General features: G+C 34.9%; 1 protein-coding gene across 2 annotated transcripts in view; it reads left to right on the top strand.

Annotated features, from left to right (window-relative positions):
- PREX2 (phosphatidylinositol-3,4,5-trisphosphate dependent Rac exchange factor 2) overlaps nt 1–12,077 on the top strand; it is a 294,603-nt gene that overhangs the window by 201,352 nt on the left and 81,174 nt on the right. For both annotated transcript variants that reach the window (XM_081266437.1, XM_081266436.1), the window contains exons 32-33: nt 5,264–5,481; nt 8,569–8,671. In XM_081266437.1, coding sequence (XP_081122563.1) covers nt 5,264–5,481; nt 8,569–8,671 — 321 coding nt within the window. The remainder of the gene's footprint in view (nt 1–5,263; nt 5,482–8,568; nt 8,672–12,077) is intronic.

Genomic DNA, 12,077 nt, shown 5'->3' with positions numbered 1-12,077 from the left:
TGGCAGCAGTTGCAAAACTGTATTGCAAGGGCCTGGATACAGAGAGGGGAAAAATTTGTGACTACTTTGACAATAGACCACCGATGAATGAATGAGTCCAGTTAACAAAGAGGGCTTTTCTGTTGTTTGGTTGATTTTTACTCTAATTAAACAAGATTTTGCCTTGCTTTGCTGACTAACAATAACCACCACCACAACAAAAATCTTACAGTTCCAAATTTTTCCTAATAATACCACACATCATAGACCAAACTTTCACAGATTCTGCTGGGTGCTCACACAGCCACTATGTGAGAATGTTATTGTTTTCACAGTTTTAAAGGTAAAGAAACTGATATTCAGACATATGAATAACAACTAGTAAATGGCGTTCATTCGTCTTATAATTTTGAGCATCAAGAGGATGAGGCAAAGTGGGCCTTAAAAAGTACATGAATAAAATAGTTTTGAAAGTCATACTTAGTTTTGCCAGTTTCAGAAGTGAACCTGGAAAGCCTTCATTGTTTTGTTCATTAACATTCAGATGGCTGTTGCTTATTTTGATTTTTTTTCATACTTCCCATAACTCATTTGCCTACTTAATTGCTTACTCTCTTTTCCCTCTTATACATAGGATGGCACCAAAACAGTAATCAAAGTACTCCATATTTTTAGTTATTTCACTTGAAATAATATGCACGGGTCCATTAAATACTTTCTTAACTTTTTTTTTCTTAATTTTAGTTGCAGATGGACCTTTATTTCATTTATTTGGTTTTATATGTGGTGCTGAGAATCAAACCCAGAGCTTCATACATGCTAGGCAAGTGCTCTACCACTGAGCCACAACCCCAGCCCACTTTCTTAACTTTTTGTTCCTATCTTTGTCTTTCTTGTGTTCATTATTATTGTTGTTGTTGTTCTATTGTCTTTCGCTATCTATCCCTTACAGTCTCTTTTTCAGTGTAATATCTGAGATAATTGTGTGGATCTAGAAACCATCTCATTCTTTTTTGACCAGCTAGCTAGTCATAGAACTTGAACTTTTAAAAGCTGAGATTAAATGAAGTGTTAATATTTTAAAATACATTGGTAGGAGATGAGTTTAGTAGGTGCTTTAATATTGAAACAAAACCATGTGTTCAGAGCATATTCCCAGTATAAGAAAACTCTTGTACCACAAAAGTTCTAAGTAACCTGTTACAAAAACCTAGAATGCCTTGGTCTTTATCTTCTGCTAGAAGCTGGAAGCAGCTATTATGATTCTTGCTGAACTTCTTTCTTCTTGATAGAAGTGCAATAAAAGTTTGGCTTTTGTGTAGTGTGAATGAATGATTAAAGGCAACAGAGTGGATGTTTTCCTGGGAATTAGCAGATTTGGGTTTTATTTTTTTTAATTAAATCATTTTATTTATCATGTTTGTATGTTATTAATAATATTTTCTATGGACTGATTATACTTTTATACTTTGGACACAGCGTTAATGTAATATAATATTTCATGTCAAATACTATTTGCAAAGACTAGTATCGAAGAAGAAGAACTCATTTGTTCAGGCTTTATTCTTTTTTAAAATTTTTTTATTCTAATTTGTTATATATGACAGCAGAATGCATTACAATTCATATTACATATATAGAGCACAATTTTTCATATATCTACTTGTATACAAAGTATATTCACACCATTCGTGTAGTTTTCATACATGTACTTAGGGTAGTGATGTCCATCTCATTCCACCATCTTTTATTTTTACCCCCTTGACCCCTCCCCTTTGCCCTTTTTAGAGTTTCTTTAATCTTCCCATGCTTCCCCTCCCAACCCCACTATGAATCAGCCTCCTCATATCAGAGAAAACATTTGGCATTTGGTTTTTTGGGATTGGCTAACTTCACTTAGGATTATATTCTTCAACCCCATCCATTTACCTGCAAATGCCTTGATTTTATTCTCTTTTTCTTTGTTTATCATATTGTTTTTTCTCCATTCAATAATAAAACTGAGTACCTACTCAGTGTCAGGTACTGCTCTATTCTGGAGAAAGGGGAATCACAATAATAAGTCTACCCAATTTCACTTTAAGCTATTGAAATGATTTTAATTTCATTTATCTTTATTGCAGACCTAAGAAGTAAGAATGAACCCTATTTTACATATAAGGGTCCATGACCTAAGATCATGTGGGTAGTTATATAGAGATTATGTGCATCTAAAACCCATGAGCATAACCCACAGGATACACCACTTCCTCTGGCCTTGGTGTAGTGATGATCCCCTGGAGGACATATATATGTAAACAGACTTTGTGAATGCTATGTGGTCAGCCATCTGCCAGGGATGCCTCTGGTGTGTGGTGACAAAAGAAGTTCAAGGTGCTTCATGGAAAGAAGGGAGGTTTCACATAGGGACACAGAATGTTCTAGTATTTCAATGAGTTTCAGTAGTTCAGGGAGTTGACTTTTGAAGAAACACTTAATGTTTGCTAGGTGGAGAGGACAGGACAGCCTGTTGCCAGAGGAAACCTAGAGAGAAAATATGGGTTGAAAAGTGCACTTAATAAGTATATTTGATGTTGAAGAATGTGGGGCAGTACTTTGTGACTCAGAGGACAGATCTGTGCACCCCCTGTTCTGGCAGCTTTAAGATCCATTGTTGAAGTAGGACAGAAGAAGTTGGACACCTGAGGAATTTTCAGGAAGCAGCTTTATTGATTGCAGTGTTCAGAGGTAGCTCTTGCCTAAGAATTCTTACTTTGAAGTAAGATTTTGGAAATTCTTTGAACTTTATACCCAGGGGGCAGAGGGGTCTGGAGATTTACATAGAATTTTTTCTTCTTTCATTGAGTTCTCATGGCCAGTATCCAAACTTGGACTTCTGCATACCTCAAGTGTATTGGTACAATATTTAATTCCTGTGGGGCATTCAGAGTTAAACATTCAAATTAATGAATGAATATAGCTTTCATGGGGCAGATAGAGTTATCAACTTTTTTGCATATTGGCAAGGCTATTGAACATCAATTGAAATCAGTTCCAATTCAGTAATAAGGTTGAGTGAAAATTTCAATTTGGCTTAACTACATGTAGGGAGTAGAATAAACATCTATATATTCTTTTAATATTAAAAAAGTTTGAGAATTCCTTCTCAAACACAATTTAGAGATAATTATTTCTACTCATGGCCAAGTTATTAAACCTGGGGATCTCTACTAAAGCTCATAATGGAACCAGAATCCCCCTTCTCTAGACTCTGGCTTCCCACTCTTGATAACAGAAATTTCTTTCAAATTATATTTTTATTAAGTTATTTTTAAGTTATAAGAGAGAACATTTCTGCAAAGCTTCTGAAATAGTTTTAAAATCTCACTCAGAATTTCTGCTCTAGTATAGGACAACTGAAAAGTAAGAATGTAAAAAGAAGAGCTAGGGAAATTTTTGCTTCTTTGGTTTCTTAGACCTCAGTACTCTAGCTGCACATTTGAACTAACAAGCTATATGAATTTCCTTCCTAAGTCCAACTAAATCCAGAGATTTTAGGAACACAGAGGATTAATTAATACATTTTCATTTTATTTATTTATTAGCTCCTTTGGGTTTGTTATTTCCATTTACTCATTTTGTAAACATTTATTGAATACCTACTCTTTATAGAAATTGTACCCAACAAAATAGGCATTTGGTTTTTTTGATAATTGAGAATTCGAAAATACTAATTCCTAGTTTAGACATTTTTGTATTTTTACCTGTAAAACACTCTTGCCCATCTGGTAGCAAGGGACATATGGTTTAGAACCACTTAAGGGAAATGTCTAACATATGTGAGTTGCATTAGGAAGGTGAATCGTATGTAACTGCCGTATTCAACCATTTTGATCCCCAAAGCAAAAAGTTCATATAGCTCAAGCTACTAAAGGAATATTTTTAATGGTTAATGCATTTCTAATATAAGTTTCTGGAGTGTTACTCTAGAATTTCTAGGTATTACTAACGATGAAACTGAATAAAATTCACAGCAGGTACGTTATGTGTATACTTGCTTTTCGTGGTTATTAAAAACAGATGTTCAGTGTTCTTGGTAAACACCTTAAAATTATGTCTCTTTGTCAATAATTCAAGAACTTGGCACTGAGTAAGGCAGTATTTATCTCAGTTATACACAAATATTGACAATGCTTCTTTGTTCAAGAAGGTTCTTTAAGCCCTTGAAATATTCAATATACTTTTGGGAGATTAATTTTCCCTGTGTTTTTCTTCTGGTATGTGTGATTTTTCAATATGCAGAATGTTTGGCTTGATGTTTATACAGGTTGTATATATGTGTTTACCCAGAGACACAAATTCTGGATAAGTTTCTTTTCATTTGAAAGAAAACTAGCTCAAGAATGGCAATTCACAGAGCAGACATACCATCAAATGGGTCACCCCAAAATCCAGTCAAATGCAGGAAAAGGCTTCTACATCAAAGATATAAGTGAATATATGTGTGTGTATTTTGGAGTAAAAATCATTTCATGGTAAAACTGTAAATCTGTTACTTTTGTCAAGCATATGTAAGAATTTGTCTCCTATATATTTGACCATATTTGTAACTGATGGACTAACTGGATTCAGGAGATACAGGTTTGCTTATTAATACAAATAATTAAACAGCAAATAATCTTTGCTCATATGCATTATGCACTAATATTAGGATAGGTTTAGTAGATAATTACTTTTTAAACAATATTAATAACATCATATTTTAACAAAGGCAAATTGTGTCCCACAGGTAAAGAAAATATAGATAAATGAACCCTATTTTTCTCACATTTTATAAAACAATTTAACAATTGCAGAATAAAGTCACAATTTTATAAAGCAATTTTAATATTCCAAACTTTTTTTGGTGTTTAAAATTTGCCAAAAAATATATTTGGTAAAATGTGTGTGCTTATTCATAGAGTCTAAATTCACTTTTCCCTTGGCATGAGTTTGATGGAAAGATGTAATACCAGTAGACAGGTGTGATTGTGCTTGCCTGTAAATCCCAGCTACTCAAGAGTCTGAGACAGGAGTTTGGCAAGTTCAAGGCCAGCCTGAGCAACTTAATGAGACCCTGTCTCAAAACAAAAAAATACAAAAGGCTGGGGATGTAGCTCATTGGTAGAGTGCTTCTGAGTTCAATCCCCAGTACAGGGGAAAAAAAGATGAAATACCCGTCAATACAAAGTAGATGCTTAATGTATTCATTTTCTCCATCTGTGACATTTTTTTCAAAGCTGTCTTGTATTCTCTTAACTCACAGTCAGTCAGACACAGCTCCGGAGAGACATGGTTTTCTGCCAAAGTCTAGTGGCCACCGTCTGTGCCTTCTCTGAGCAGCTCATGGCAGCCTTAAACCAGATGTTTGACAACAGCAAGGAAAATGAGATGGAGACATGGGAAGCCAGCAGAAGGTGGCTGGACCAGATAGCAAATGCAGGTGTTCTCTTTCACTTTCAGTCACTTCTGTCACCAAACTTGGTAAGGAATCACACGGCTCTGGCTGTCTATATCAACTGTAAGCTACATTATTGCATGTTCCCAAATAAGAAGTGGTTAGTCATTTCTCACTCATTCTCTCCTTCGTTAGTACATCAGCTGCCATTAGCTACTTTATATAAGGTCACATTTTTCCATGGTCATTCAAGTTTTAATAAGTATGTAAAATATATACCTTTTTTTTTCCTGATTTTTTAAATCTCTTTTCTGTGGCTGCTGGAAGCTGAGAAAGCCTCCATGTGCTACTGCTTCTTCTGTCCCTAAGCACTGACTAAAAATGGTCATCAGGAAAAAAGAGATTCTTTCTACTGTAATTCCCTTATCCAGGCCAGAAGAAACAGCCCACCGTGAAATCCGAATTCCCATTAAGATTGATAATCAGGAGAGTACTTCATAGAGGAGCTCAGACAACTCACATGCATGTGTGCTGTCTGATGATCTGTTTAGAATTTGCATGTGTTAAAAGAAATTGTGGGTTTTCTGGAGTACATTTGCCCTGTTGAATCTAAGAGCCCTGTGCTAACTGCAATAGAATTGGCCATGTTTGTCATCCACACTGGATATGAAGAAAGCATCTTGAAATATTTGAAAAATAAAATCGTGCTAAATTTGGAGGTTTGGGCTGGGGATGTGGCTCAAGCGGTAGCGCGCTCGCCTGGCATGTGTGCAGCCCGGGTTCGATCCTCAGCACCACATACAAAGATGTTGTGTCCGCCGAAAACTAAAAAATAAATATTAAAAATTCTCTCTCTCTCTTAAATAAATAAATAAATAAATTTGGAGGTTTTTTTTTCACATGTACTTTCTGTGATTGTGATAGTGGTCATGATGTTTAAAGGCATAGATGTTCACTTTTACATATGAATCTCAGGTGCGTGTTAAAAGGGATTGTGATTTTCAGTAGGAAATCCTATTTCATTCATTAAAGCATACATAGAAAATGTAGCTACTAAGTAACAAGGTTGAGTTTTTAAATAAAAATGTATGACGTTATACATAAAAATAATGCTTTGGGTGATGTTGAGGGTAACAAGGTGATTGCTAAACTGCACAGCTATAGGAGATTCTGGAATAATGGAATAATAATAAAGAAGTCCATCTCAGTGTACTTCAAAGTAACTAAGTAGATTCTTTGAAAAGAATCTGTGCACTCCACGTGGGTGATTTATTTTTACTTATTTGTGGTATTGGAGGACTGAACCAAGGACCTTGTGCCTGCTAGGTATCTATTCTTCACTGAGCTACATTCCCAGCCCTTTTTATTTTCTTTTGAAATAATTTCACTAAGTTGCTCAGGCTGGCCTCAAACTTGCAATCCTTTATGTCTAAGCCTCCCAAGTAGGTAGATTACAGGTGATTGATTTTTTTATTTGGTTAATTTGAAATAAAGTACTTTTGGAAAAGTGTTTTAAAACAAAATAAAAATTAGTCATTGTTTGTCAAATGTAAATTAATTTCTGATAGGAAGCTCACTTCCTATCACATTAAATATTTGTTAAATGAATGAGTAAATGCATGAGATTTATTATTCTCTTTACTTTAAAACTCTTATCATCTAATCAGATGTTGCTACTTTTAAAGCAAAACTTAATTTTATTTGCATTCTTGAGGATTAGGAGAAAATTTTACAATCATATAACTACGCAATGATCTAGTCCACAATATATGAAGAACACTTATAACTCAACAGTGAAAAGACAAATGACCCAGTTTAAAATTGGGCAAGGGACTTGAAATGGCAATAAGAACATGAAAAGATGATCACCATCATTAGCCATTGGGGAAATGCAACTCAAACTATGAAGAAAGATTATATTATCTGTGCTATGGATGTGGTTGTAATCCATAAGGCAGATAATAACAAGTGTTGGTGAGGATATGGACAGACTGTGATCCTCATAAGTTGGTCATGAGAATATGAAATAGCACAACCATTTGGAAAACAGTTTGCCAGTTCCTCAAAATGGTAAACATAGAGTTTCTGTATTATCCAGAAATTCTACCCCTAGTTAATACCCAAGAGTGCAAAGGTGACAATTTTTTCAACCTATTTGCATCTGTATTGTACTTCTTTGAAATCTGGGGTTGCCTTAGTGATTGTTTTTCATACAATGAAAATTTCTTATCACCTCCTTTACCCTCTACAAATGTTGTACCAAAATATGGTAAGAGCTTATACTAACATATTAAACTGTTGTTTAAAACATGTTGTGCTGGTTGTTTAAAAGGTTCATATACATCATTAAGGGAACTCTTAAAAGTTGTGTGTGGTAAGGTTAATTATATTTTCATTATGAAACTATTAAAAGATCCTATAGATAATGCATTAAACTGCTAATAGGAAGGCCAGAATCTGATAGCATGGTGATATGGCCAAGAGTCACACTGATATGATGAGTATATCTGGCCATAGCTGCCACAGCTTGAAAATTATAAGTTGTAAGAATGAGACAAATGGTTAAAAGAAATTGGATTAAATATTTACAAGATTCTAGACTAAATCCCCAGAAAGACAGTTAAGCAAAAATAATTCCTGCCCCCAAGCTCTTTGCGAGACAAATATATATATATATACACACACACACATATGTGGAAATTGCTTTTATCACAGTTCTAATAAACAGCAAATTGAACAGTGAATAAATTATCCCATTATAAAATAGGGTAGCTGTTATATAATGTGGTTTTAAAATAAAATTATACTTTCGCTTGTCGCTGTTATTTTTATGAGACTTTAGAAACTAAGAGTCAAATGTCATGCTCTGTGAATTTATTTGTAAATGAAATCAACATGATTACAGTCTAGCTACAAAATAGGCTGAAAAAATGTGTGTATAACCATTTTAAACAACAGAGAAAATGAAAAATATAAAATCATAAAAGGAATGTGTAACTTTATGGAACTTGTTAATTTCATTTTGGTCAGGAAGGTCTTAAGGATGGATTGATAATATTTTGCATGTAAATGAAGCACAAATGAAGCTATGTTTCATCCAGATTTACATTATGTCATGGCATCTTACATTAAATTGCATTCTATTTTGTCATATTGTTTTTCTTTCTTTGTAGACCGATGAACAAGCCATGCTAGAAGATACATTGGTTGCACTATTTGATTTGGAAAAGGTTTCATTTTACTTTAAACCATCAGAAGAGGAACCACTGGTTGCAAGTAAGTAATTATGTGTTTGTAGAATTTCTTCAGCACCAGACAGTAGCATAGGCTATATCTTTGATATTAATATCTTGCATAGTTACTTTATGAATTGAAGGATTGAAAAGCCCCCTTTTGATTTAGCAATTTTCTATCACTAAACCTGACAAAAGCAGTAATTTAGAAGTTATACATTCAGAAAAGTAGCAATACCTACAGTTTAATGTTCACATTTTCTAGTTTTTGCAAATCATGATCATTCATATACTGTTTCAACATTGTCATGCATTGGTTTAAAATGGATTTATCAGTTCAAGGAATCTTCCATAGTTTGCTATTTTTTTATGTGTGCCTCCTTATTTTTTCGTAAGTGTCAGGACCCCCCACCCCCATGTTATGATAAAGATGTAAGCCTCTTCAGGCTGGAAGAGGTTATTTTTCACCTTTTTTTTAAGGTCTGGTACAATAAATAGGGACTCAGTAGAGACTCACTGAATCCATGATCTTATTTAAGAATGATAACTATTCTTTCATTTGTTCATCACAAGTTTCTTGAATGCCTACTTCTTGCCAAGAATTTTCTAGGTGTTAGACTCAAGAGAGAACTAAGTTATTGTAGCTCATTGGATTTATTTTTCAAGTGGGGAAAGTCAAATAAACAAGTTGATTTTATAATGAATTAGAAGGTAATAATAAAAGGAAATAAAGGAAAAAGATGAATGGGTAGATGAGAAGTCACAAAGAATAGGGCAGTGAGTGAAGTCTTATTAAGGAGAACAGAGCCCTGACAGGGTGGAGGGTACAATTCATGCAGATATTGGGAGCGGGGTATCCCACACACATTGGACTCCAAGGTGGGAATATATGTGGCATGCTCTCAGATGAGCAAGCAGGTCTGCATGGGTATAGGAGAGCAAGTGAGAGGATCAGAGAGGGAGAGAGCAGACTATGCAGTACTCATCTCCCCTCCCCCCCCATGAGTACTTTCCAACCAAGCCATTGAGAACAACAGGATTTGGCTTTACATAGCAAAAGGCTGCCTCTGGCTGCTGTGTTGAATAGATCATTCCTAGGCCTAGGAAACAGAAGCCCAGGGAAGAGTTAGCTACACACTGAATGACTAGGGTGAGAGATCATGGTGACTTGGCCTCAAAGATAGCTGTAGAGATGGCAAAAAAAAAAAAAAAAAAAAATGTCAGTGCTGTTTATATTATTTTAAGAAAGTAGAGAGAAAACAAAACTAAAGTTGTGTTTCCAGTAGTGGACAAGAGAATCAGAACATGATGTACAAAGTTGGAAATGCAGGTTATATTCAAGAGAGAATATGACAAGGGGCATTTTTTGAATGTGTGATCATCTGTGAATATATATAGAATAGGATGTAGTTTTGTCTACTTCAGTAACATAGGCACACTTTTGTTGAAGGCAGAGATGACTATGATTTTTGATCTAATATGTTTTTAAAGTTTTGCCTGAAGAACTATAAGCTCACAGAAGTACTGTTTTCTGTGATTCTAATGTGACTTTATTGGTCCGTGGAGCCAAGGAAGAATGAATATCATATGCTTGATAAAACACTTACTTGTTATAAATCCACTGTAAGAGCCTTAACACTGGCACATTGGAACATGTGCTAAATATTAAAGGTAACCGAGAAGATGGAAGTAATGGTTGTATATGAATGTAGCTGTACCTGTAACAAGCTTTGAATACATATTCAGCAATATATGTTTGTGTGTATTTCCTCAAAGCACTATCTTGACTTCTGAAAATAGTTCTCTAAGGTAGAGCTAGTTTCAGTGCTATATGAGTAAATATTCCAAGCAAATATCAAAAAGTGATGATAAGAACGTAGTTCTCATTTTATGTTGGCTCAGGAGAGTAGAGAATTATTCAAAACCCAGGGGTCCTCAAGTCTTATGTAAGTAGTATAAGGAAACTAAAGTTTTATCATTCATCGCACAGTGTCACATTTCTATACATGTAAAAACAGAGGAGTTAGATGGACTAATAAATTCTGCATCATGCAAATGGGTAGTAATGGATTGCTTGTCTGTGAAGGGAGTAGTGGGTGTAGAAAGGAGGAAGCATAAAGGTGTAAAGAAACAATTGACTTTGACCTTGAAAAACCTGAGATGAAATCCTGGCTCCATTTTCATCTGCAAACATGAGAACATTAACTTCCCCTAACTCTAACAGTGTTGAGAGGCTTAAATAAGATAGTATTTCAGATCCTCTAGCATCATATGCGGCTCATTGTAATACTCAGTTAAGTGTTTAAGTCTCTCCTTACTTTATTTCCCTGACTTTTTTCCCCCCAAAAGCTATATTTATAGCTTCACCAATAGTTTTATTTTTGTATTAGAGAATAATAAAATTTAGAAGAATTATGGCATGCCAAGAAGTCTAGATTGAAGACATCTGATTTTTATTGAGGAAATAATTTTTATACACACACTCACACAACCACCACCACCACTACCACCACCATCACCACCACTACCACCAAGTGCTGCGCTAAGTTCTAAGAATATAATGATAATAAAACAAGTCCTTATTGGCCTGGAGCTTAGAGACTAGTGAAAGACACAAAGGAATAAATGGGCACTTTGCCACTTCAGTGATAAGGAAAGTATAAGGTACTGCCCATGAAATATAGTGAAGGGGGAATATACTAGCCAAATGATTAGATTGTATAGAATTAAATTTATTTTGTGGAAAGTCTGCATTTTTTAAAAGAAATACTGATAGCAGTTCTTCTCCTTTTCAATGGTGAAACAGATAATTTTTTTTCTTTTTTTTTATTGGTTGTTCACAACATTACAAAGCTCTTGACATATCATATTTCATACATTAGATTGAAGTGAGTTATGAACCCCCAATTTTACCCCAAATGCAGATTGCAGAATCACGTCAGTTACACATCCACAATTTTACATAATGCCCTATTAGTAATTGTTGTATTCTGCTACCTTTCCTATCCCCTACTATCCCCCCTCCCCCCCCTCCCATCTTCTCTCTCTACCCCATCTACTGTAATTCATTTCTCTCCTTGTTTATTTTCCCGTTCCCCTCACAACCTCTTATATGTAATTTTGTATAGCAATGAGGGTCTCCCTTCATTTCCATGCAATTTCCCTTTTCTCTCCCTTTCCCTCCCATCTCATGACTCTGTTTAATGTTAATCTTTTCTTCCTGCTCTTCCTCCCTGCTCTGTTCATAGTTGCTCTCATTATATCAAAGAAGACATTTGGTATTTGTTTTTTAGGGATTGGCTAGCTTCACTAAGCATAATCTGCTCTAGTGCCATCCATTTCCCTGCAAATTCTATGATTTTGTCATTTTTTATTGCTGCATAGTACTCCATTGTGTATAGATGCCACATTTTTTTTATCCATTCATCTATTGAAGGGCATCTGGGTTG

Source organism: Spermophilus citellus, assembly GCF_964194105.1.
Source record: "Spermophilus citellus genome assembly, chromosome: 14".
Classification (NCBI taxonomy): Eukaryota; Metazoa; Chordata; class Mammalia; order Rodentia; family Sciuridae; genus Spermophilus; species Spermophilus citellus.
The sequence above is the reverse complement of the archived record's forward strand: the minus strand, read 5'-3'. Positions and strand labels throughout refer to the sequence as shown.